Source organism: Schistocerca nitens, chromosome 2 (genome assembly GCF_023898315.1).
Source record: "Schistocerca nitens isolate TAMUIC-IGC-003100 chromosome 2, iqSchNite1.1, whole genome shotgun sequence".
NCBI classification, from domain to species: domain Eukaryota; kingdom Metazoa; phylum Arthropoda; class Insecta; order Orthoptera; family Acrididae; genus Schistocerca; species Schistocerca nitens.
In genome coordinates this window covers 626,960,094-626,983,369 of record NC_064615.1, presented here as the reverse complement: position 1 = coordinate 626,983,369, position 23,276 = coordinate 626,960,094, and the positions used below count along the sequence as shown (strand labels likewise).

General features: G+C 42.5%; 1 protein-coding gene across 4 annotated transcripts in view; it reads left to right on the top strand.

Annotated features, from left to right (window-relative positions):
- The window catches only part of LOC126236717 (AP-4 complex accessory subunit Tepsin-like), a 131,726-nt gene that overhangs the window by 15,191 nt on the left and 93,259 nt on the right, over positions 1-23,276 (top strand). For 2 of the 4 annotated variants that reach the window (XM_049946240.1, XM_049946241.1), the window contains exon 3: positions 4,708-4,799. The exons of 1 other annotated variant lie outside the window; for it this stretch is intronic. In XM_049946240.1, the coding sequence (XP_049802197.1) occupies positions 4,708-4,799 (92 nt within the window). Of the gene's footprint in view, positions 1-666; positions 842-4,707; positions 4,800-23,276 lie in introns of all 4 variants that reach the window. One more of the 4 variants, XM_049946239.1, reaches the window with a different exon arrangement.

Here is a 23,276-nt window from a genome sequence, read left to right as displayed (position 1 = left end):
TAATGAAAACTTAATTTAATGAAGGGGACAATGACACTGAGTCTGATCATTTAATATTAAGATGGCTTTCTGTGCAATGTTTGTTTGTTTCCAGTAAGGTCGTATTGTAAAATGTGAATTTTCACGGCCAGAATTGTCACAATTAATAAAATAGCGAGTTGCAAACCAGGTTGGGAACCAGATGTTCATCAAAGCTATGATCCCCCTTGAAAATGTCCTCCACAGATGGGGATGAAACGTTGGGATTTGAAGTGAAATCCCTTAGACCACAGCATAATAGCCTAGAATATTTTATTTCCAGTAAGGTCACCTTTCTGCATTTCTTAATCATATTCTACATCTTAGTGGTGGTTTTCTGTTAAAAGATAACCAGCAAAGGTTGAATCTTTTATCCTTGATCTCCATCTTTCTCATGTTCAGATAGACTAGTTGTCACAAATCTGCCTGGCTAACCTGTTTATACTTTTTCACACTGCTTGCATTGATTTTATACACGCCACTCTGTGTCAAGAGTTGCAGTTTGTCCTTATTGTCAAATAAAAATAATTGTGAGCCTAACTTTTTTGCAAGGTTGTCTGAAATGTTGCCAGTATATGGTATTTTACACCAGGCTTTGCAAGTACTGTCTGATTTTTTCTTTTTTTTCCATAATATATTATCAATCAGGGAAGAGCTATAGCCATTGCTGAAAGAAATACGTTGGATGGTCTGTAGTTCTGTTTGAAAGATTGATTCAGATAGTGGAACAAATATGAGGTGATGCACCATCAGATGGAAATCTACATGTTCGTGGCTGTGTGGATACTTGCAGGGATTATCATATCTGTAGCTGTGTTTTAAGGTAAATGCTAAATAAGTGTTTAATTTTTTTTATAGATATTTAGCTTTGTTGGTTCAGTGGCTGACATTTCAAAATGTCTGTCTACACTATCTGTTATCAGGTCTCGTCTAGCTTTAAAATGTGCCCAATATCTCATATAACTGACGAGACTCACCTGTTGCAGTACTTCTCCAGCAGCAGCTTTTCCTTTCACATGGCAAAAGCACCACATGCTGTATTTCGCTCTCTCTACATCAGTGTCGTATTATGCTTACCATTGCATTGTTCAAAGACTGTAATACAATTTCAGGTTGTTGTATTTTATTTTCAATCTTATGCATTCTGATGATGAATTGCTAATTCTGTGTGCATTTGTGTGGTGTTTTCTTTATGATGTCTTTTTCTATCCTGTTACTGGTGAATGAGTCGTGGTGGAAAAGACAACAGAGTCATGAGGTGAAGTCAGTGATGGGGAAAAAATAAACATTAAGAAAAGTGTGAATATTGCATTAGTTAGTATGTTGACACCGTAGTTTGGTGGCATAGTTGGCAGACTGAAGAGCAGGAATAAAACTGAATATGACTTGTGATATATTTTTTGTTTTACTATGTTAGTTTTTTGATTTGTGCAAAACACATAATTAATAGAACGAACATTCTCGGCACTCTAAAGGACTCAGCCTGTAGTTTCTTTACCACTTAATAACTTATCCAAATGCCTTGTACTTCAGTGATAATCTACATCCGACAAAGAAGCCAGTCTAGCCACCTCCCCCCAGGGAGCTAGAGTGCCATTGTGGTCATTAAGGGTTCATGGTGCGAGGTCAGGTTAGTCGTCTCATGTGGCCCATTCATCTCCACCCATACATTTTCATTGGGACTGAGTTGTGCAGAATGTCGCCAGTGCAAATCTCATTCTGTTGCGCAACCCACTTGTATTGAAGACACAGTTGGGAACAGATTAATCCTACAGGATATAATTTTTGCATTGATGAGATCATAACATTACCTGCATTATGAGGAGGGGGGGGGGGGGCATCATCAAGTTGGCCACCTATGCTGTGAAGCATCCCAACTCCATGACTCCATGAGAACGAATCCGCCACAAACTGCCACAGATGCGTGGCTACTGTGATGTGCCTTGCAGATATACTTGAGACTGAAACTGACACCATGCAGCCTTTGAACTTGTACTGGACTGGCATACCCTGTGGGAAATACTGATTCATCAGAAAGTATTACATTGTGTGGATTTCAGTAGCTATTTTCCACAATAAACATTAATTGGTGGAGTTGTTATCATCATAGGCCAATTTTTAGTCCTCAGGAATCATGTACTGCACCCCAGCCTCCAACGCCATTAAATTCCCTTCATCCACAAAAGGAGTAATGCTGTCATGAGTAGCCTGTTGATGATGAGCCATAGCTAGTGAATAAACTTTCAACACTCAAAGCTAGGTGATTCAGGTACCATCTTAAATCATGTGGTGTCATTGGCTATTAAAGAACGAGTGTTGCGATGACTGACATAATGCACCGCCAGATGCAATAATAACATCCATTGTGATAAGTTACTCCAGTATGATGTTCCCTATCTCATAATGTGACCTTGAAAAGCAGTTTTTAGTTTCTCTAAGTGTGTCCATACAAGGTTTAGGTCACTAGGCCTTAGTTTTAGGAACAAAATTGAGATCAACAGTCATCACACGAAACTATCTAGAGTATCTCCTGGTGTATTGATTGTTCAAGCAACTTATGAGAATATAGCAAGCTGATGTCTTTGACAACAGCTGATATTTCAGCTGATGAACACTCCATCATTTTCAAGGCAAAAATGCAATGAGACAACACTGTGAAAGGCAATCTAAACCCTTGTTCAGCTGGGCTACACCATTAAGAACCATAATATGGCATATGCATAAAGACAACACACACAGTGAAAATAACTAGCATTAATGCACAATCCAAGATGACAAATGTCAGATGTTATCAGTAGTGAATATTAATTACCAAAAGGTGAGGTAGCATTAATTCTGCTCCTCTGGCATATGTCCAAGGTGAGTGCAGGATTTAAGCAAACTCTTCCATATCGGTTCATAAGGTCACTTGCTAATTTAATCTCAACTGCTTCCTTAATAACACTATCCCAATAGCTAGAAGTGCAGTCCAAAATGCCTGTGTTGTTAAATTCCATACGATGACTGATACCATTGCAATGTTCTGCAATAGTGGATTTGCACAGACGTAAGCATTGTGACACTTATGATCTATACACTGTTCCTCCATGGTCCTTATGGCCTGACCAATAGATGACATCCACAGCTACATAGGATAGAGTAAACACAAGTACTTCTAGATAAACTTCTATATCTGCAGGGTGTCCCAGAGGGAAATGTCAATATTCAGGCATATGATGGGAATGCTCATTTTAAGCAAAACTCTTCATATGGGCATATGCCCTGTTCCAAATGGTTTTCAAGTGAGAATAACGTTAATACACATTTGTTTTTGGGGTAGTGGTATGCACATATGTGTCTTACCCACCCAACCTCTGCGACATTTTATTGTAGCCCAACCTGTCTCATCTTAAACGGTAATATATTCATAGGTGCAGTTGTTTTTGAAGAGCAGATGCTAGGGCAGAATTACTGGCCTTTTTTTTCTTTTTTAAACACCATGAGGATGTTCCAGTCACCAAGCGGGCTGCATTGCACTTCCAGTATGATGCAGCCCCTCCACATTTTACAAAATATGTGATGGACCATCTCAACTCCATTATCCTAGTTGTTGGATTGGTCATGGTATACTACAATTAACTGGCCACCAAAATCACCAGACCTTAGGCCATTAGATTTTTGTTTGTGAGATTGGATGAATCTGAGGTGTACATAGGAAAGGTGAGTACACTAGATGAACTGCTTGGTTGCATAGTTGATGCTGCTGCCCTCATTAAGGAATGTGCAGAATCATTTGCACAAGCAACACATGTTCTCCCAGGAGTGTGCAAAAGCATCGAAGTTGATGATGGGATATTTGAACAGTTATTTCGAACTGTACAATAGCTGTAACGTAACATGTATGATAATGCTTAGAGGTGAATGTGTTAAAAAGAAGTATTTTTCAATTGATACTGGTGCGTCCATTTGTACAAGTTACAAAGACTTTTTCCTATACCATTTGTGTATGGAGTGCAGGAAGAATGATAGTTTAAGTGCCTCTGTGCTTGCTGTAAATTAGCCTAATCCTGTCTTCGCAATCCTCATGGGAGATAAGTACGGGGTTGTAATACATTCGTAGATTCATCACTTGAAGTTGGTTCTGTAAACTTTATACATAGGTTTTCATAGTATCCCTCAGTTAAGTTCTTTCAACATCTTTGTGACTCTCTCCCATGCATCAAACAAACCTGTGACCATTTATTTTGCCCTCCTTTGTATCTGTTCAGTATCCCCTATTAGTCCAATTTGATATGGGTCCCACACATTAGAGCAATATTCTAGGACTGTCTCATTTGTAGACTGACTGCATTTCCCTGTGTTTGCCACCTACATATTGCATGTCACCGGTAAACAACTGCCTCATGGAAATGATGTAGCCTTTTTGCACCATCAGCCAACATGAAGATGTCGGCAGAAGAAAGCGCTGACATCATTATGAGTTACACATTGATTAAATTCAAAGAGAAGAACATTCACAGTAGGATGAGACAATTTATATAATAGACAGCACTTTCTAGCAGTATAAATGAAACTACTAACTACTTGTTACCAGAGAATGGTGGGGAAAAAATAAACTTTCTTCTGCTGACTCATTCATATGACACCACATTGACAAGTGCTATACTAAAAACATGTCAAAAAATTGTTTTTCTTTAACGAGCATCAAAGAAATCACTTTTCAGCCACCTCCTCACAGTGAATTGTTAGGGGAGTATTTGGCAAGGAAACTAGACAAACCCTCGTCATGTGTGAAACTTAAGGTAAGTGTAACTGGTAGGTTAGTGTATATCAATGAAAAAAATCAATTTTGAAAAATATAATTGGATAGATAAAAAATCTATTCACTGAGCGGCAGGAGGAGAAAACACATAAAAGTTAAGGAAATGTGCAAGCTTTTGGAGGCAGTGGTTCCTTTGCCTGGCAGAAGGGTTTGAGGGGGGAAAAGGGTGAAGGAAAACAACTGGTGAGGTTTAGGAAATGAAGAGAGTTATGGAAAAGTCACCCAGAACCCTGGGTCAGAGGAGATTCACCGGACTGAATGAGAAGTGAGTAGTTAAAAATGGTTTAAATACCTGCAAATATCTTGGCTTCAGTGTCCCTGACGACTGCATACATGAGCTAAAATATGCTTGTTCAATAAATACAGGATGCCATAATGGATTTCACTACAGTGATGCAGACCACATCTGAAGTAAAGTAAGTATGTAGATTTATTCACTTCAAAACCTGTATCTTATGAGCTCATGATCAATCTTCGTTATAATAAGCCTTGTTGTTACTACTACAGCTAACCGATGGTAGCACATACTACAACGGCGATATTAAATAGTCCAGATGCAGTAATTTGGTAGATATGCGTGTGTGAGATCCATTGATTGTTCAACACTAATACTCAACAAAGTACAAATATAAAGTGACATATCATTCTGCCTTTTGTAATATTAAATCAAACTGTTTAACACACCACACTGTTCTAATATGCTGTTTTTGACAATGTCCAACACACGAGTTGCTCTATTGTAAATTCAAGCCTGAATAATGCACCAAGAACTTACCTCAACTGTATGCACAGATCTGTCCTCTAGTGGGTCCAACACTCATGTGTCCTAACAGTACTCGAGGCTGAGTATTTATACTCTTCTACAATGTACTACTGGTTATAATAATGCAGAACATAATTTATAATATGAAATAGTTTAACAACATTATCGAACACATTATAATATTCCCTACTTTGCTAGAACAAGTTTAAGACATTTTCAACACACAAAAATCACATTAATATTGAAATTGCAGAAATAAGCATTCTAACAATGCCAAACGATCTATTGCCTATTTTGTTAATTAGGTTTGAGATGTATTTCCTACCATTTACAGATGTTGAGAACAAAATATATTATTTTTTTATCTAAACATTTTCCATATATTAATTTCTTGAATTTGATTTTGATTGTTTGTGGTACAAAGGGTATTGTAACTACTATTGCTTGGCATTGCTATTATTCTTCTAAAAGCCTTTTTCCTATTATCGAAAAGTAATAGAATTTAATTATAGCTGGAGATATAAGAGTATTGAACTAGTAATACATAATGCAGGGGTGGTAACCATAAGCCTGGAATGTTACAACCTGAGGCCTTAAAGGTGGAAGATAGGAGATAAGTGACAAAGTATTGTGCAAGAGTTAATAAAAGTGGGATGCTAAGTGTGTTAAACATAGTAGGTATTGGGGGAGGGGAGGCAAATAGAGTGGTCAAGAAAGAAAAGAGGGAGTGAAAAAAAATGAGAAAAAATGTTGAGAATGAAGAAATTAATGTAAAGTAAGGCCAGGTAGGTGGCAAGAACCAAGGACATGTTGTAATGGCAGTTTCCACCAGCAGAGTTCTGAGAAACTGTTGTCAGATGGAAGAATCCAGATGGGATGTGTGGTGAAGCAGGCACCAGTGTCAGGTCTGTCATGTTGTAGAGCATGCCCTGAAACAGGATATTGTGTGTTGCCCGTATACACCCTCTGTCCATGCCCATTCATCCTAACTGATAATTTGGTGGTAGTCACACCAATGTAGAAGGCCAGACAGTGTTTACGTAACAGCTGGTACACAACATGTGTTATTTCACAAACTGTGGCTATCCCTTTGATAGTACATGTTTTGCCAGTTCCAGAGCCAGTGTAGGTGGTGTTAGAAGGGTGCATTTACTCGTTCGTTTGAGGTGTTTATTATTTGAAAAATTTTAATGAGATAGACTTCTATCATCACAAGATAAATTTTATTTACAATTGCATCAAAGGAAATTTCATTTGGTTGTCTGGAATGTATCAAAGCTGTACTCTCATACTGTTATGATTAAAATTCATTTATCAAGTAATAAACTGTCTTGATATCAAGATGTTGCGACTCCATGAACATACCTCAGCTCAATTTGTTTCTGAACTGAAGAGGCTGTATATTTTTTAAGGAAAAAGTTTTATCATTTTAACAATACTCATTTTTTTGTGTGTTTCCATCAAATGTTTGACACCAGTCACTTCACTGTCAGCAAACAGTAATGTATTTCATTTGTTTGAGATTTTGTGCAAAACTGTTATTCAAATGACACTTATTAACAGTCATTGTCCTTGACAAAATTTATTATTATCTCATAAAAATTAACTAAACCTATCATTGTAACCTTGTAGCACTCGTGTCATTTTCCACTATTCACAAACCCTTTCGTTCTCATATCCATGCTGACAGTACTCTTGGAAAGAGTATGGAGGTGTGCAATACAACAGTCACTCCCCGTTCAAAGGAAAGAAGATTAGGGTTTAATGGTATGCTGATGATGAGGTCTTGAGGCTGATTACATGCTCACATTAGGGAAGAGTGGGGAGGAAAATTACTGTGTTCTTTTCAAAGGAACCGTATTGGCATTTGTCGTAAGTGATTTATGGAAACCATGGAAAACCTAAATCTGGCTGGTCAAATGGGGTCTTGTACATCCGTCCTCACAAATGTCAGTCCCGTTTGCCTCAGCATCACCTTGCTTGTTGAGATCCAGTTATTTACAACATTGCCCTTGTGTAGATTTTCAGCAAAGTGATAAATTTCTGCACACATTTGTTCAATCTGTGGGAAATTAATTTCTGACAGAAGTATTGTAGCATGTATAGTTGGGATGGCACAGCAATACAATTACTTTTATTTTGCAAAGTGCTATCGGTCCATGAACAACAGGTGCGCTGTACCAATATGTGCAAAACTGCAATTTTTTCAGGGGGTAATATCTCATGTTCTATTGATCATAGAGATAAGGGGTCAAGCTTTTTGGATAGCCCTTGGCCTAGCGACCATTTGTATACCTAATGGAAGAATGGGTATACTTTAGCTATCCTACAGTACAGAGTCAGAATTTAAATATTACACATTCCTCCAGTCCAGGCCAATTGAGCAGATGGTTGGTTCTTTTGCATACGGTGTAGTCTGGGGTGGATCTTAGGTAGCTCTTAAAAGCACTCATGGGCCGTTCAGAGAAAATCCCACGAAACCTTGATTTTTGGGCACCAAAAGTACCAGTTGTGGGGACGATCACTTGTATAATTTAAGCTCATGGCAAATTGCAGAAATTTTTATCACATGTTCTTAAGATGACATTCTCAGGGAACCTTGAAACTTTTATAGGAATCGTTATCCATTACTCAGATCCAGAGGTTCAAACTTACACTACTTTTGTAAATAGTACCTGGTCTGAGGTGTAAATATAGTTTTAATTGACATAATGGACACATGGCAAGGGTTCTGGAGTCATCCCAAGAGTTCTGAGGTCACCAAGCTATGTTTTTTATCACCCTTTTTTTCACCAATAAAACTTTGACGTGCTGCCTGTGTAATGGACACTTCATGCCTATTAAGCTGCCTTGACCTAGAAATTACCTGATGGTGCCACCTAGTGGCATAAACACCTTACAAAAAATTATTTTGTTGAACGAAATTCTTTGTACCTGCAAAACAAACCACTGCATCCTTTGGTGTACTGTAGGTGTAGCCTAAAAAGTTGCACATTTTTATGTAAAACAGTCTAAAGTGAACTTGAGTTGGATGGGAGATGATTTCGTGTTAACCTTATATTATGCATACTTATTTGTTGTTTATATGTGTCAAAATGTGTAAATGTGCTGAATTATATAAGTAAACTGCCACCAGCCGTGGTGGCCGTGCGGTTCTAGGCGCTTCAGTTCGGAAGGAACCCCGCGACTGCTACGGTCCCAGGTTCGAATCCTGCCTTGGGCATGGACGTGTGTGATGTCCTTAGGTTAGTTAGGTTTAAGTAGTTCTAAGTTCTAGCAGACTGATGACCTCAGATGTTAAGTCCCATAGTGCTCAGAGCCATTTGAACCATTTTGAAGTAAACTGCCAACAATTTACTGATCTATAGATATTATTTTATATAAGTAGCACACCCAGCTGTAGCAGGGAAAAGAAGGGAACCAGAGGAAAAATGCTCATGTCAGAGCACAAAAAAGGTGAATATGTCCCTCTTCGAAAGATTCTGACAAAAAGGTGGGGAACTAGCTGCCTAAATTCTCATTCTGCCTTCCTCACCAAAAATTTTTGCATGTGAACATATTCACACTTTTTTGTGCTGAAAGGGAGCAGCAGAGACACAGCGATAGTGGAAGAGAAAGAAGACAGTGCCAGTGGGAAGGAAAGGGAGAGGAGAGTGATGATGGAAAGGAGAAAGTGGCAGTCAAAGAGAAAGAGAGGTGGACGGAAATACAAGCAGTGGGAGCAAAAGAGAGAGAGAGAGGAGTTACTAGAAATGGAAAATACAGATGAGTGGAGACCGTACATAGACTTGGAGGGTATAGACTCTCCCAGACCTAGGTGAGGTCACATTTTGGGATGAAATTTTAAGCACATGGGCATAGGGAAAAAATAAGTTTAACCAACCAAAATTTTTGAGCTGCCCAGATACCTGTGGTGGAGGCAGTGGCAGTGGAAAAGAAAGACAAAAGAAGTGAGATGGGAGACAGTGGCAGTAGGATATTCTGTAAATCAATGGGAGAAAAAGGAGGCAGTGGGAGAGAAATGTATATAGACAGTGACAGTCAGAGGGAAATTATGAGTATGAAGTCTTAAGTACAGACAGAGACTGGATAAGAGGATTTAGAATGTTGGTGTGATAAAAGAATTTGAATACATTCATTTGCCAAAATTCTTGGTGAAGAAGGGGGAATGAGGATTGAGGTGCAGCTTCCCAACTTTTCTGTCAGAGTCTTTTGAAGAGGAACATATTTGCCTTTTTGTGCTCCAACAGCAGCATTTTTCCAGTGGTGTAATGTGTGTTCCAATATCATGCAGCTCTACTCAACCCCCCTACATCACCACTCTTTCCTGTTCCATTCATGTACACTCAAAACATTGATGCATTGTGATTGAACTATCCAAATGCGGTGGAAATTGGTAGATGTGATGTGCATGTACAGACAAACAAATGATTACAATTTCAGAAAAAAATTGGATGAGCTATTCAAGAGAAAGAGCTTCACAAGATGAACAAGTCAGTCACACGTTGGCCTTTACGCAAGCACTGATTGATAGAGTTACTGGATGTTCTTTTGAGGAATACTGCGCCAAATTCTGTCCAATTGACACGTTAGATCATTGAAACCCCGAGCTGGTTTGAGGACCCTAGCCATAGTGCTCCAAACATTCTCAAGTGGGGAGAGATCCAACGACCATGTTGGCCTAGGTAGGGTTCGACAATCGCAAAGACAAGTAGTAGAAAATCTTGCCATGCAAGAAGGGCAACAAAACAGGATTTATAATAGCATCAATTTACTGCTGTGCTGTAAAAGTACTGCAAATGACAGCCAAAGGGATCCTGCTATGAAAAGAAATAGCGCCCCAGATGATCACTTGTGTTGGCGGGTGATAGTCAGGGTGGTACCCCCATTGTCTGGGACGTCACCAGACACATCTTCACACTGTTCGTTGGGGCTCAGTTCAAAGTGGAACTCATCACTAAAGACATTTAACTCCAGTCAATGAAATTCAGGCCGAATATGTGTCTAGGGACTACCTGGACAGTGATGGGATACCAAGCTGACTGTCACCTGCTATATGGCCCGACAGCCAGGAGTGATGGTCTTCGGTGCCATTTCTTTTAACAGTGGTTCCCCTTTTACTGACATCCATGGCACCCTTACAGCACATCAATATGTCAACAATATTCTATGCCCCATTCTGTTGCCGTTCATGACAAGCTATCCTATGCTTAAATTTCAGCAAGATTATTACTGCCTGCACACAGCATGAATGCTTGTCAAACCTTACTGTGGCCGGCAAGGTCATTGGATATCTGACCAATTGTGAATTTGTGGAGCATTATGGGCAGGGTCCCCCAACCATCTTGGGATTTCAAAGTTCTAACATGCCAGTTGGACAGAATTTGGGACGATATGCCTCAGTAGGAAACTCTTTCAATCAATTCTGAACTGAATTACTGCTTGCATAAGGGCCAGACGTGAACCAGTGCAGTATTGACTTGCTCGATTTGTGAAGCTGTTTCTCTTTAATAAATCATCCAATTTTTCTGAAATTGTAATTATTTGTTTGCCTGTACATATACATCACACTTAACAACTTGCATAAGGGGTTTGGAACACCACATCAGCCGCTGTTAAGAAGTGAGCTGAGATATTCATTTAACATAAGTGGTAGAGGAAATAAAAGTGTTTCTTAACAGCAGCTGTGGTGTGTTGTTCTACATACTCCATAAAGTATTAACAGCTATAGCATTACAATGCGGGACATGCATAAAATTATAGAATGATTGTCAACGTGCATCAAAATTTATCTAACCTGACGGAATAATAAAACATGTACTAGCCTGGGAGTTGAATGTAGACCCTTAAACTGTTAGCAACAGAAATTTTTGCTCATGTGTCATGGCCTGACTCAGAGATTCAGTCTGTGTCAGAACAGTGGCTCTCCTGCATACTTTGCATCCCTAGCACATTTGGGAAAGTCGGTATGACAGAACGACCTGGATGCAGCCTGTAGGTTGTTTCAAGAATGAATGTGCCACTCTGCAGCGGAGAATGGCATTATAATTCAATAATGTAACAGAACTGTTGTAATAGTATGTGACAAGTCAAAATTGTTCACTGGACTGGTACTCCAACCCAGTTCCCTGTTTTTGCATTTAGCTCATTACCAATTACACCACCTGAATGTTTCTTATGAACCAAATCAAAGCTTCAGTATGTCATGGGCTCCTTCCCTTTCCTTCAAGATTGTGCAGAGGCTCTCAAATGGTGCTTTGAGCTTAGTATCCCTGAAGGGTGCAATATATAGAGAAGTTATACATATCACAGCTTCTCAGTAGTTACTGAGAATGAAATCTCTTACTCAGTTACAGTACATCATCGTTGAAGAAACAGTAGCATATAACACACTTTCTGGATTTTGGCCAGTTGGCAAACTTGACTTAATGCATGTACTGTTACAGCAGGGTTGGTGAATTTTCAGATCTTTACAATGAAAGTAAAAGTGAAAAAATATCACTTAAGTTAAAAAATGTAAAAAGAAAGATTTAATTTACTCATGCTTAACTGTAGCATTGAAAGTAGCATAAAGCTGTTCAAGGACACTGACGTTGTCTATGGAAAGACTGCAACACTGGAAGTCGATAACAAAGTGCCCAGGAGAACTGCAGAGGTTCAACAACTGCAGTGGCAGCAGATGTTAATAATACTCAAAAAGAAAAATCCGTGTTCATGTGTTATTTCAAGTGCACAACAATTTATTTTTTATGAAATGCTGTCCATTGCCATTAACTGAAGCCTGGACTTGAGAACTACTTTCTAGCACAAGAGATACATAATAAACAACAACAGTGTGCTGTGGCTGTGCACAGTTTTGCATTTAGACAGCAAATCGACATACAGTCAGTTCTGTGGTATTGTTTCGTCAGTCATGATATGCTGTATTCATTGTATATGCTGAACTCAAGGCTGCAACTTCTCATTGGCTCCTGCTGAACAGATAAAGTTCAAAATGAAGAAGTACTAGAAACAATTGAAATGAAGGAAGTCTCTGGAAGACTCTTGACTTAAAAAGGGCTCAGGTTAGTGGGACATATGGTAAGACATCCAGGAATTGTTAACTTGGTACTGTCTGGAAAGCAGCAAAGGAGAGAAATTACTGGAGTGGACAAACACATGATTATGTAAAACAGTTTATTGAGGACAAGAGGTGGAGCTGAAAACAATAGCACACTATCAACTGAGACAGATGTGATGTGAAATGAATTGGAAGACTGGTGACAGCAAAAAAGTGGGTATTGATTCAGTTGGCAATTGGATAAAAAAAAACTGTTGCTGGTAAGTGTTGCACAGAACATGCTGCCTTCCCATTTTCCTAACCATATACTTGGGCAACGATTCATAAACGAAGAAGAGTTTGTGTGTGTGTGTGTGTGTGTGTGTGTGTGTGTGTGTGTGAGAGAGAGAGAGAGAGAGAGAGAGAGAAATCTAATGCAGTTTACTGAGCTGTGTCATATGCTTCTGTTATTGCTGTCAATCATCTTCAGCAAGAAATAACTAAGAAAATATGCTCATATTGCCATGATTAATTTAAGTCAGGATTCATGTGGTTGGATTGTTGTCCATCTTTGTACTGGTTGTCAAATGCAGAATGGACAAGTCGTGCTGTGAGGCTGCTCAATACAAGAGGCATTCCATCTACAAGGCAACATACTTTTTGTGTATCAACATGCCAAGGATGTAATTTCTATTCAGAGGCCTCCACAGTTAAGGTCAGCTGCTGTGGGCTTCATGATGTTGATGACAGGGAGTGTGAGAGACAGATAGCGATTGTAACTGTTTGATTTAGTTATTTGTGTGTTCTGTGGATCATAATTGTGATCCTCACTATGGAAAATTTGGATTACTCAAAATGTTCAATATCACTTTGCCAACTCACAACCAAGCTTTCACCTTTCAAACTAACGTAGACCTTGGGCTACACTACAGATCAATCTGTTGCAACCTACACTCTAAAAAATAAAACAGATACAAAAGAAATATTGTCAGTGTCGTTGTCTCTCTCTCTCTCTCTCTCTCTCTCTCTCTCTCTCTCTCTCTCTCTCGTTGTACACGTGTGATGTCACACGCCACGTTGTGAAACTGACATCCAGGATTGGTAGATTCATTTGACATAAACACATTTTTTCTCATTCATTGATTGATGATGCTCCACAGAACCCAACAAAAACAAAAATATTCAGTGATGTAGAACAAGGGAAGGGACACATTAGCAGAAGATTGGTAAATCATAGGAACTTAACCTGTGTAGTGTATTAACAATAAACTATTACTGCTTAATGCTATTCAAGCATCTGCCACGTAAGTTTAGTCAAGTAAATTATAAAGAAAGCTATTACATCTACGTCACATCTACATAGATACTCAGCAATCCATCATACAGTGCGTGGCAGAGGGTACCTCGTACCACTGCTAGTCAGTTTCTTTCCTATTCCATTTGCAAATAGAGTGAGGGAAAACGCCTGCACATAAGCCCTAATTTCACATATCCCTAATTTCTCATAACTTATCTTCATGGTCCTTGCAGGCATTGTACACTCCTGGAAATGGAAAAAAGAACACATTGACACCGGTATGTCAGACCCACCATACTTGCTCTGGACACTGCGAGAGGGCTGTACAAGCAATGATCACACACGCACGGCACAGCGGACACACCAGGAACCGCGGTGTTGGCCGTCGAATGGCGCTAGCTGCGCAGCATTTGTGCACCGCCGCCGTCAGTGTCAGCCAGTTTGCCGTGGCATACGGAGCTCCATCGCAGTCTTTAACACTGGTAGCATGCCGCGACAGCGTGGACGTGAACCGTATGTGCAGTTGACGGACTTTGAGCGAGGGCGTATAGTGGGCATGTGGGAGGCCGGGTGGACGTACCGCCGAATTGCTCAACACGTGGGGCGTGAGGTCTCCACAGTACATCGATGTCGCCAGTGGTCGGCGGAAGGTGCACGTGCCCGTCGACCTGGGACCGGACCGCAGCGACGCACGGATGCACGCCAAGACCGTAGGATCCTACGCAGTGCCGTAGGGGACCGCACCGCCACTTCCCAGCAAATTAGGGACACTGTTGCTCCTGGGGTATCGGCGAGGACCATTCGCAACCGTCTCCATGAAGCTGGGCTACGGTCCCGCACACCGTTAGGCCATCTTCCGCTCACGCCCCAACATCGTGCAGCCCGCCTCCAGTGGTGTCGCGACAGGCGTGAATGGAGGGACGAATGGAGACGTGTCGTCTTCAGCGATGAGAGTCGCTTCTGCCTTGGTGCCAATGATGGTCGTATGCGTGTTTGGCGCCGTGCAGGTGAGCGCCACAATCAGGACTGCATACGACCGAGGCACACAGGGCCAACACCCGGCATCATGGTATGGGGAGCGATCTCCTACACTGGCCGTACACCACTGGTGATCGTCGAGGGGACACTGAATAGAGCACGGTACATAAACCGTCATCGAACCCATCGTTCTACCATTCCTAGACCGGCAAGGGAACTTGCTGTTCCAACAGGACAATGCACGTCCGCATGTATCCCGTGCCACCCAACGTGCTCTAGAAAGTGTAAGTCAACTACCCTGGCCAGCACGATCTCCGGATCTGTCCCCCATTGAGCATGTTTGGGACTGGATGAAGCGTCGTCTCACGCGGTCTGCACGTCCAGCACGAACGCTGGTCCAACTGAGGCGCCAGGTGGAAATGGCATGGCAAGCCGTTCCACAGGACTACATCCAGCATCTCTACGATCGTCTCCATGGGAGAATAGCAGCCTGCATTGGTGCGAAAGGTGGATATACACTGTACTAGTGCCGACATTGTGCATGCTCTGTTGCCTGTGTCTATGTGCCTGTGGTTCTGTCAGTGTGATCATGTGATGTATCTGACCCCAGGAATGTGTCAATAAAGTTTCCCCTTCCTGGGACAATGAATTCACGGTGTTCTTATTTCAATTTCCAGGAGTGTATTTTGGAGGCAGTAGAATCATTCTGTAGTCAGCTTTTCTCACTAGTGTCCCTCAAAAATAATGTCGCCTTCCCTCCAGCGATTCCCATTTGAGGTCCTGAGGCACGTCCATAACACTTACATGCTGTTTCAACTAACCAGTAACAAATCCAACAGACCGCCTCTGAATTGCTTTGATGTCTTGTCTCCCAAATACTCAAGCAGTACTCCAGAACAGTTCGCACCAGTGTCCTATATGCAGTCTCCTTTACAGACGAACTGCACTTTCCTAAAATTCTCCCAATAACCCAGAGTCGACCATTCGCCTTCCCTATCACAGTTCTCCCATGCTGTTCCATTTTGTATTGCTTTGCTATGTTACACCCAATACTTAAATGACGTGACTGTGTCAAGCACGACACTGACAATGCTTTCTAATATAACTTTATCCGAACATTATGAGCTGTTTTCCTACTTATCCACGTTAACTTACATTTTCCTACATTTAGAGCTAGCTGCCATTCATCGCACCAACTAGAAATTTTGTCAAAGTCATCTTGTATCATCCTACAGTCACTCAAATTTGACGCTTTACTGTTCACCACAGCTTCATCAGCAAACAACCACAGATTGCTTCCCGCTGTGTCCATCAAATCATTTATGCATATAGAGAATAATAGTGGTCCTATCATACACTATGTGATCAAAAGTATCCGGACACCCCCAAAAACATACGTTTTTAGGTGCATTAGACATTATGAGAGAGCAGAATGGGGCACTTCACGGATCTCACGTACTTTGAACGTGGTCAGGTGATTGGGTGTCACTTGTGTCATATGCCTGTACGCGAGATTTCCACACTCCTAAACATCGCTATGTCTGCTGTGATAGTGAAGTAGAAACTTGAAGGGACACGTACAGCAAAAAAAAGTACGTGCCGACCTCGTCTGTTCACTGACAGAGACCACCGACAGTTGAACACGGTCATAATGTGTAATAGGCAGACATCTATTCAGACCATTACACAGGAATTCCAAACTGCATCAGGATCCACTGGAAGTACTATGACAGTTAGGCGGAGGTGAGAAAACTTGGAATTCGTCATCGAGCGGTTGCTCATAAGCCACACATCACGCTGGTAAATGCCGAACGATGCCTCGTTTGGTGTGAGGAGCATAATCATTGGACAATTGAACAGTGGAAAAACGTTATGTGAAGTGACGAATCATGGTACACAATGTGGCAATCCGATGGTGGGGTGTGAGTATGGCGAATGCCTGGTGAATGTCATCTGCCAGCGTGTGTAGTGCCAACAGTAAAATTCAGAGGCGGTGGTGTTATGGTGTGACCATAATTTTCATGGAGGGGGCTTGCACCCCTTGTTTTGCGTGGCACTATCACAGCACAGGCCTACATTGATGTTTTAATCATCTTCTTGCTTCCCACTGTTGAAGAGCAATTCTGGAATGGCGATTGCATCTTTCAACACGATCAAGCACATGTTCATAATGCATGGCCTGTAGCAGAGTGGTTGCACGACAGTAACATCCCTATAATGGGCTAGCCTGCGCAGAGTCCTGACCTGAATCCTATAGAACATCTTAGGGATTTTTTGGAATGCCGACTTCGTGCCAGGCTTCAGCAATCAACATTGATACCTCTCCTCAGTGCAGCACTCCATGAAGAATGGGCTGCCATTCCCCAAGAAACCTTCCAGCACCTGATTGAATGTATACTTTCGAAAGTGGAAGCTGGCATCAAGGGTGGGCCAACACCATATTGAATTCCAGCATTACTGATGGAGGGCGCCAAGAACTTGTAAGTCATTTTCAGCCAGATGTCTGGGTACTTTTGATCACATAGTTTACTTCCTTGGGGTGCTCCTGATGATACCCTTGTCTCTGATGAACATTCGCTGTCGAGGACGACAAACTGGATTCTGTAACTTAACAAGTCTTTGAGCCACTTAGTTATCTCTAAACCTATTACATATGTTCGTACCTTCTATAACAGCCTGCAGTGGGGGACTGTATCAAATGGTTTCCAGAAATCTAGAAATATGAAATTTGCCTGTTGCCCTTCATCCATAGTTCACAGTATATCATGTGAGAAAAGGGCGAGCTGAGTTTCACTTAAGTGATGCATTCTAAAACCATGCTGATTCATGGACATAGATTCTCAGTCTCAAGAAATGTATTATATTTGAACTGAGAATGTGTTCAAGAATTCTGCACCACATCAAAGTAACGGATATCGCTCTGTAATTTTGTGGGTCTGTTCTTTTGCCCTTCTTATATACAGGAGTTGCATGCACTTTTTTCCAGTATCACCTTGAAAATAATTGCTGTTGCCTTACTTATACTAATGGCTACTGTAGTAGGTAATGTGCTTGATCACATCAGTATCTCCCAAAGAAAATATTGAGTTCTGTTTGCAGTACTTTACTTCTTGTCATGCAGCTTTACATCAAACACTGCCACTTGCCATGTAACTAAAGAACTTTCATTGAACTAAAGAACTTTCCTTGAATTTAGGTATTCAGAGAATTTGTAGAAAGAGTGGTTAGTGAGGTGTAATTTTACTTTTCTTTTGAACTGGTTCTGATACTCAGTATCTTGCTTTGTGCTGGATGGAAGCTTATTGAATAGCTTTCAACCAGTGTACTTAACTCCTCTCAGGACCCTAGACAAAAAGTCAAAATCTGTATGAAAATTGTTACCTTGCAGGTTTTTTCCATGATTTTGATTAGTGTACTTCGAGGTGTACAGCAGAGATATTGTGGTAAACCTATAAATGGAATGTTGAAACAAAGGCATTAGAATCCCCAGTGTTCAATCCAGTGTGTTTTTGTCTATATAGGGATGGCACATTTGCTGTGTGGCAACATGGAACGAAAAAACTTGAAGTGTTCCTCTCTCTCTCTCTCTCTCTCTCTCTCTCTCTCTCTCTCTCTCTCTCTCTCTTTTTCTCTGGCATTTGTCCTTTGTCACCACACCTCAAGCCACCAACCAGCAGTGCCACAAAGAAATTCTGTGCTAAAGACTCTGGTCCATAGAGCTTTAACGCTTTCAGACAAAGAGAGCATTCCCAAAGAATTAAACCACCTAGAAATAGTGTTTGATGGAATGGATACTCAGATTGCCAAATTGAGCAATAAAAATCCAGAACACTTAAGAAAAAGGTTCAGACTGGGACTGAGAAAGAGAAACCAAGAATTGTTTATCTACCTTTTGCCAGCCCAGTATATGGAAGGGTCGGTAGACTCATACAGAAACATGGTGTAGTATCCACCCCTATATTTTATTCAGGATCATATTTGTGACGGCGTTGTATGTGGAACGCAAATAAACATTCTTGTGTATTGATAAAAAAGACTTCATCGATAATAAAATAATTTTTGTCAATGACATATGTAATAACATCAAGTTGAACAAATATATTTCAAGGAAGACGCAATACATGAAAGTGACAGATCAAGTAAACAGAGTAAGACTTTAACAGTCAAATCATAACTGAGTCCAAGTCTAGCGGCCGCTGGCTGGCTCATGGCTGGCAGACAGTGCCGCATGTAGAGGACGCGTGTAACTGTGCGGCAGCACTTTGAAAGATCAGCGAGTCACAATACTTTTCCTCCCTTTGAATTTTTTGCACAGGTCTTGATGGAGGTGGCCTGTAGATTGCTAACATCCATAGGTGTTGTTTGACTGGCCGTAAAGTCTCGAGGAGGACACTTCCCGTACGGACGGAAGTGTCCCCGATGATAACGGGTCGAGATGACAGGAGACGTGGGGGTCGAATCTGCTTGGGCCCTGTGCACCAATCTGCCCGTTGCGGAAAGTCCGGTTGTTATAACAGGAGACATGAGCGATTTGTCCGTGTCCGTAGGAGAAGGAGGCGAGTAGAGTTGCTCCAACAGATGATGGTCATCTGGTTCCTGCATGGGCACTTCTCCTGGTGGCGTCAGTTCTTGTGCTGGCACCGATATGATGGTGAGAGGACTGCGTTGTGAGTAATGAGAGATTCCAGTATCCCGAGCATCAGGTAGAGCCAAAGGTGGTGTAGCGGCATCTGGAACAGACGTTGCCGGCACATGAGGCCAAAGGTGGTCCGAATGATGCACTGCAACACCCGTGTCCATCTGGATTTCATACAGGCGTCGGTCACGGTGTCATAAGATGCGGCCAGGACTCCATTTTGGCCGCCTGCCATATCCCTGTACCCATACAAGGTCGTCGGCGGTGAACCGGCCAAGCGAAGGCACCCGCGGCCATGAGGTGGAAGGCCGCAGAAGATGAAGTAGCGTGCAGGGGCTGTCGGCCATGTAAGAGCTCAGCCAGGCTGTGGTCGCCCATGGGGGTGAAACGGTAAGAAGCCAGAAATTGGAGAAGCGCATCATCAGCAGCAGAAGAAGTCAGGAGTTTCCTCATCTGAGCCTTAAATGTACGGACCAGTCGTTCAGCCTCACCGTTTGACTGTGGATGGAACGGAGGGGCCATGACATGCATGACGCCGTGACGGGCACAAAAATCCACAAAATCGGAAGAGGCAAATTGCGGACCATTATCAGTAACAAGAGTAGAGGGAAGGCCTTCCAAAAAGAAAATGCGAGCTAGGGCATTGGTGGTTGCCGCGGTGGTAGGCGACATGCAACAGACAATGAAAGGAAAGTTTGAGTAGGCGTCAATAATGAGAAGCCAATAAGTACCTAAAAAGGTTCTGCAAAGTCAGCATGAATACGCTCCCAGGGCTTCTCAGGCGAAGGCCACGGTGCCAAAGGCGACTTTGGAGTAGCGGCCTGTGACACACAAGGGCCACAGGCAGCGACCATGTGTGCGATTTCAGTGTCGATGCCGGGCCAGTGCACATGACAGCGCACCAGAGATTTTGTGTGAGAGACACCCCAGTGCCCTTGGTGAAGGACGCGCAAGACCGAAGCACGCAAGGACGCAGGTACCACAACACGTGGCGAAGCATTGTTGGTGGAAAGGAGGATAACACCATCCCTAGCCGTGAGGCAGTAACGCAAAGCGTAATAGTTCCGCAACGGATCAGAAGTCTTAGCAGATGGACGATCTGGCCAACCCTTCTGAATACTGCGTAAAATCCGGGAGAGGGTAGGGTCAGAACCTGTAGCAGCCGCCAGCCGGTCCCCGATGATGGGGAACCCGTCCACAACCCGCTGCTCGGCAACATCCAGGTGGAAACACAAAAGTTCGTACCTATTGAATGCCGGATCAGGACCCATGGGAAGGCAAGACAGTGCATCAGCTTTTGCATGTTGAGCCGTCGGCCGGAAATGAATGTCATAATTGAAACGAGACAAGTAAAGAGCCCAACGCTGGAGGCAGTGTGCAGCCTTATCGGGAAGGGATGTTGATGGATGAAACAAGGAAACAAGTGGTTTGTGATCCGTAGCAAGATGAAATTAGGATCCATAGAGAAAAACACCAAACTTATGAAGAGCATAAATAATGGCCAAAGCTTCTTTTTCAATTTGAGAATACTTTTGTTGGGCATCCGTGAGCGTTTTGGAGGCATAAGCAATGGATTGTTCAGAACTGTCAGAAAAACGGTGTGCAAGGACTGCACCGACCCCGTATTGAGAGGCGTCCATGGCAAGAACAAGATGTTGGCACGGGGCCTGTTTCAGCATTGTCTTCAATTTCTGGAAAGCCGCATCGCATGATGCGGACCAGTGAAAAGGCACATGTTTATGTAACAGGCAATGCAACAGCTGAGCCACCGAAGCAGCAGACGGTAAAAACTTGTGATAGTATGCTATTTTCCCCAAGAAGGCCTGCAGTTCCTTAACAGATGTAGGGCGAGGAAGGGCATCGATCGCAGCGACAGTTTGCTGAAGCGGACGAATACCATCCCGAGAGAGTTGAAACTCCAAGTATGTGATAGATGCCTGAAAAAATTTTGATTTCTGAAGATTACACTTAAGACCAGCAGTCTGTAAGACATGAAAAAGTGTGCAGAGATTTTGAAGATGTTCGTCAGTGGTGGATCCAGTGACAACAATGTCGTCCTGGTAATTTATACACCCAGGGACAGTGAGCAATAATTGTTCCAAGAATCGCTGGAAGAGAGCAGGGGCGCTGGCAACCCCGAATGGCAATCGTTGGTATTCATAGAGGCTGAAAGGCGTGTTAAGGACCACAAACTGCCTGGAGGCAGCGTCGAGAGGAAGTTGATGATAAGCTTCTGACAGGTCAAGTTTAGAAAAATACTGGCCTCCAGCAAGTTTAGTGAACAATTCTTCAGGTCGAGGCATAGGGTAAGTGTGGATAAGACATTGAGCATTTACAGTGGCTTTGAAATCGCCACAGAGACGAATATCACCATTTGGCTTAGCAACGACAACGACAGGTGAGGACCACTCACTGGAAGTGACAAGGAGCAAGACCCCTGAAGCAGTGAGACGATCCAGCTCCCGTTTGACCTGATTACGAAGGGCCACAGGAGTGGGCCGAGCCCAAATAAACTTAGGCCGAGCAGTGGGTTTGAGCGTGATATGAGCTTCAAAGTCATTTGCGCGGCCTAACCCAGGAGAAAAAAGGGACGAAAATGTTGTCGACAAGGAATCCAATTGAGCATAAGGAATAGCATCAGAGGCGATATTGACAGAGTCATCTATGGAGGACCCAAAAACGCGAAAGGCATCGAAACCAAAATGATTCTCCACATTACTATTGTCGACCACAAATATGGGAACAGTGCAAACAACAGATTTGTAAGATACCTCCAGCATCAAATTGTCCCAAGAGAGAAATCTTCTGTTTATTGTAAGTCCGTAATTGGGTAGTGACAGGTGACAGGATTGGATAAGCCAACTGAAGATACGTCTGAGAATTGATGATAGTGGCAGCAGCAGCAAGTCGTATACTCCTAGCTCACTCATTTGTTACATAGTTTAATTCTTAATTTCTTTGCGTGTTTTTGGTACTTGCATTGTTTAATTCATAAATTTTGGGCGTATTATAGTATTTGAGAGTTATAGCATCACGTTTTAGTACCTGAATAGTGTAAAATCGCGTAGCCTCCTTCCACCGCCGAGCAGTTTGTCAGCAGTGCGCAAGTAGCAGCATTACTGCATTTACTAGGCAATCTTGTATTTTAATAACCGTTTAAATTTTGTCGATTTGTTTGCGCTCTCTGTAGATTAGTTCAGACGTTCTTTGCACAACAGTTTTTAGCATGGATAGGGACTGCAACTGCTGTGTTCGGATGCAGGCTGAGTTGGCATCCCTTCGTTCCCAGCTTCAGGCAGTGTTGGCTTCGGTCACATAGCTTGAGGCTGTTGCCAATGGGCATCACTTTGGGGGTCCGGATGGGGGTTTGTCGGGAACGGCCAGCTCGTCCCACGCATCCCCCGGTCGGACTACGACTGTGGTTGCCCGGGATACTGCCCGCATTGAGGCTGATCCCTCACCTGTGGTAGAGTGGGAGGTCGTCTCAAGGTGTGGCAGGGGGCGAAAGACATTCCGGAGGGCTGAGCAGAAGGCCTCTCCAGTTTGTCTGATGAACCGGTTTCAGGCTCTGTCTCAGGCTGATACTGATCTTCGGCCGGACATGGCTGCTTGTCCTGTTCCAGAGGTTGCCCCTCAGTCTGCAAGATCCGGGCGGTCGCAGAGGGTGGGCTTACTGGTAGTTGGGAGCTCCAACGTCAGGCGCGTAATGGGGCCCCTTATGGAAATGGCAGCAAGAGAGGGGAA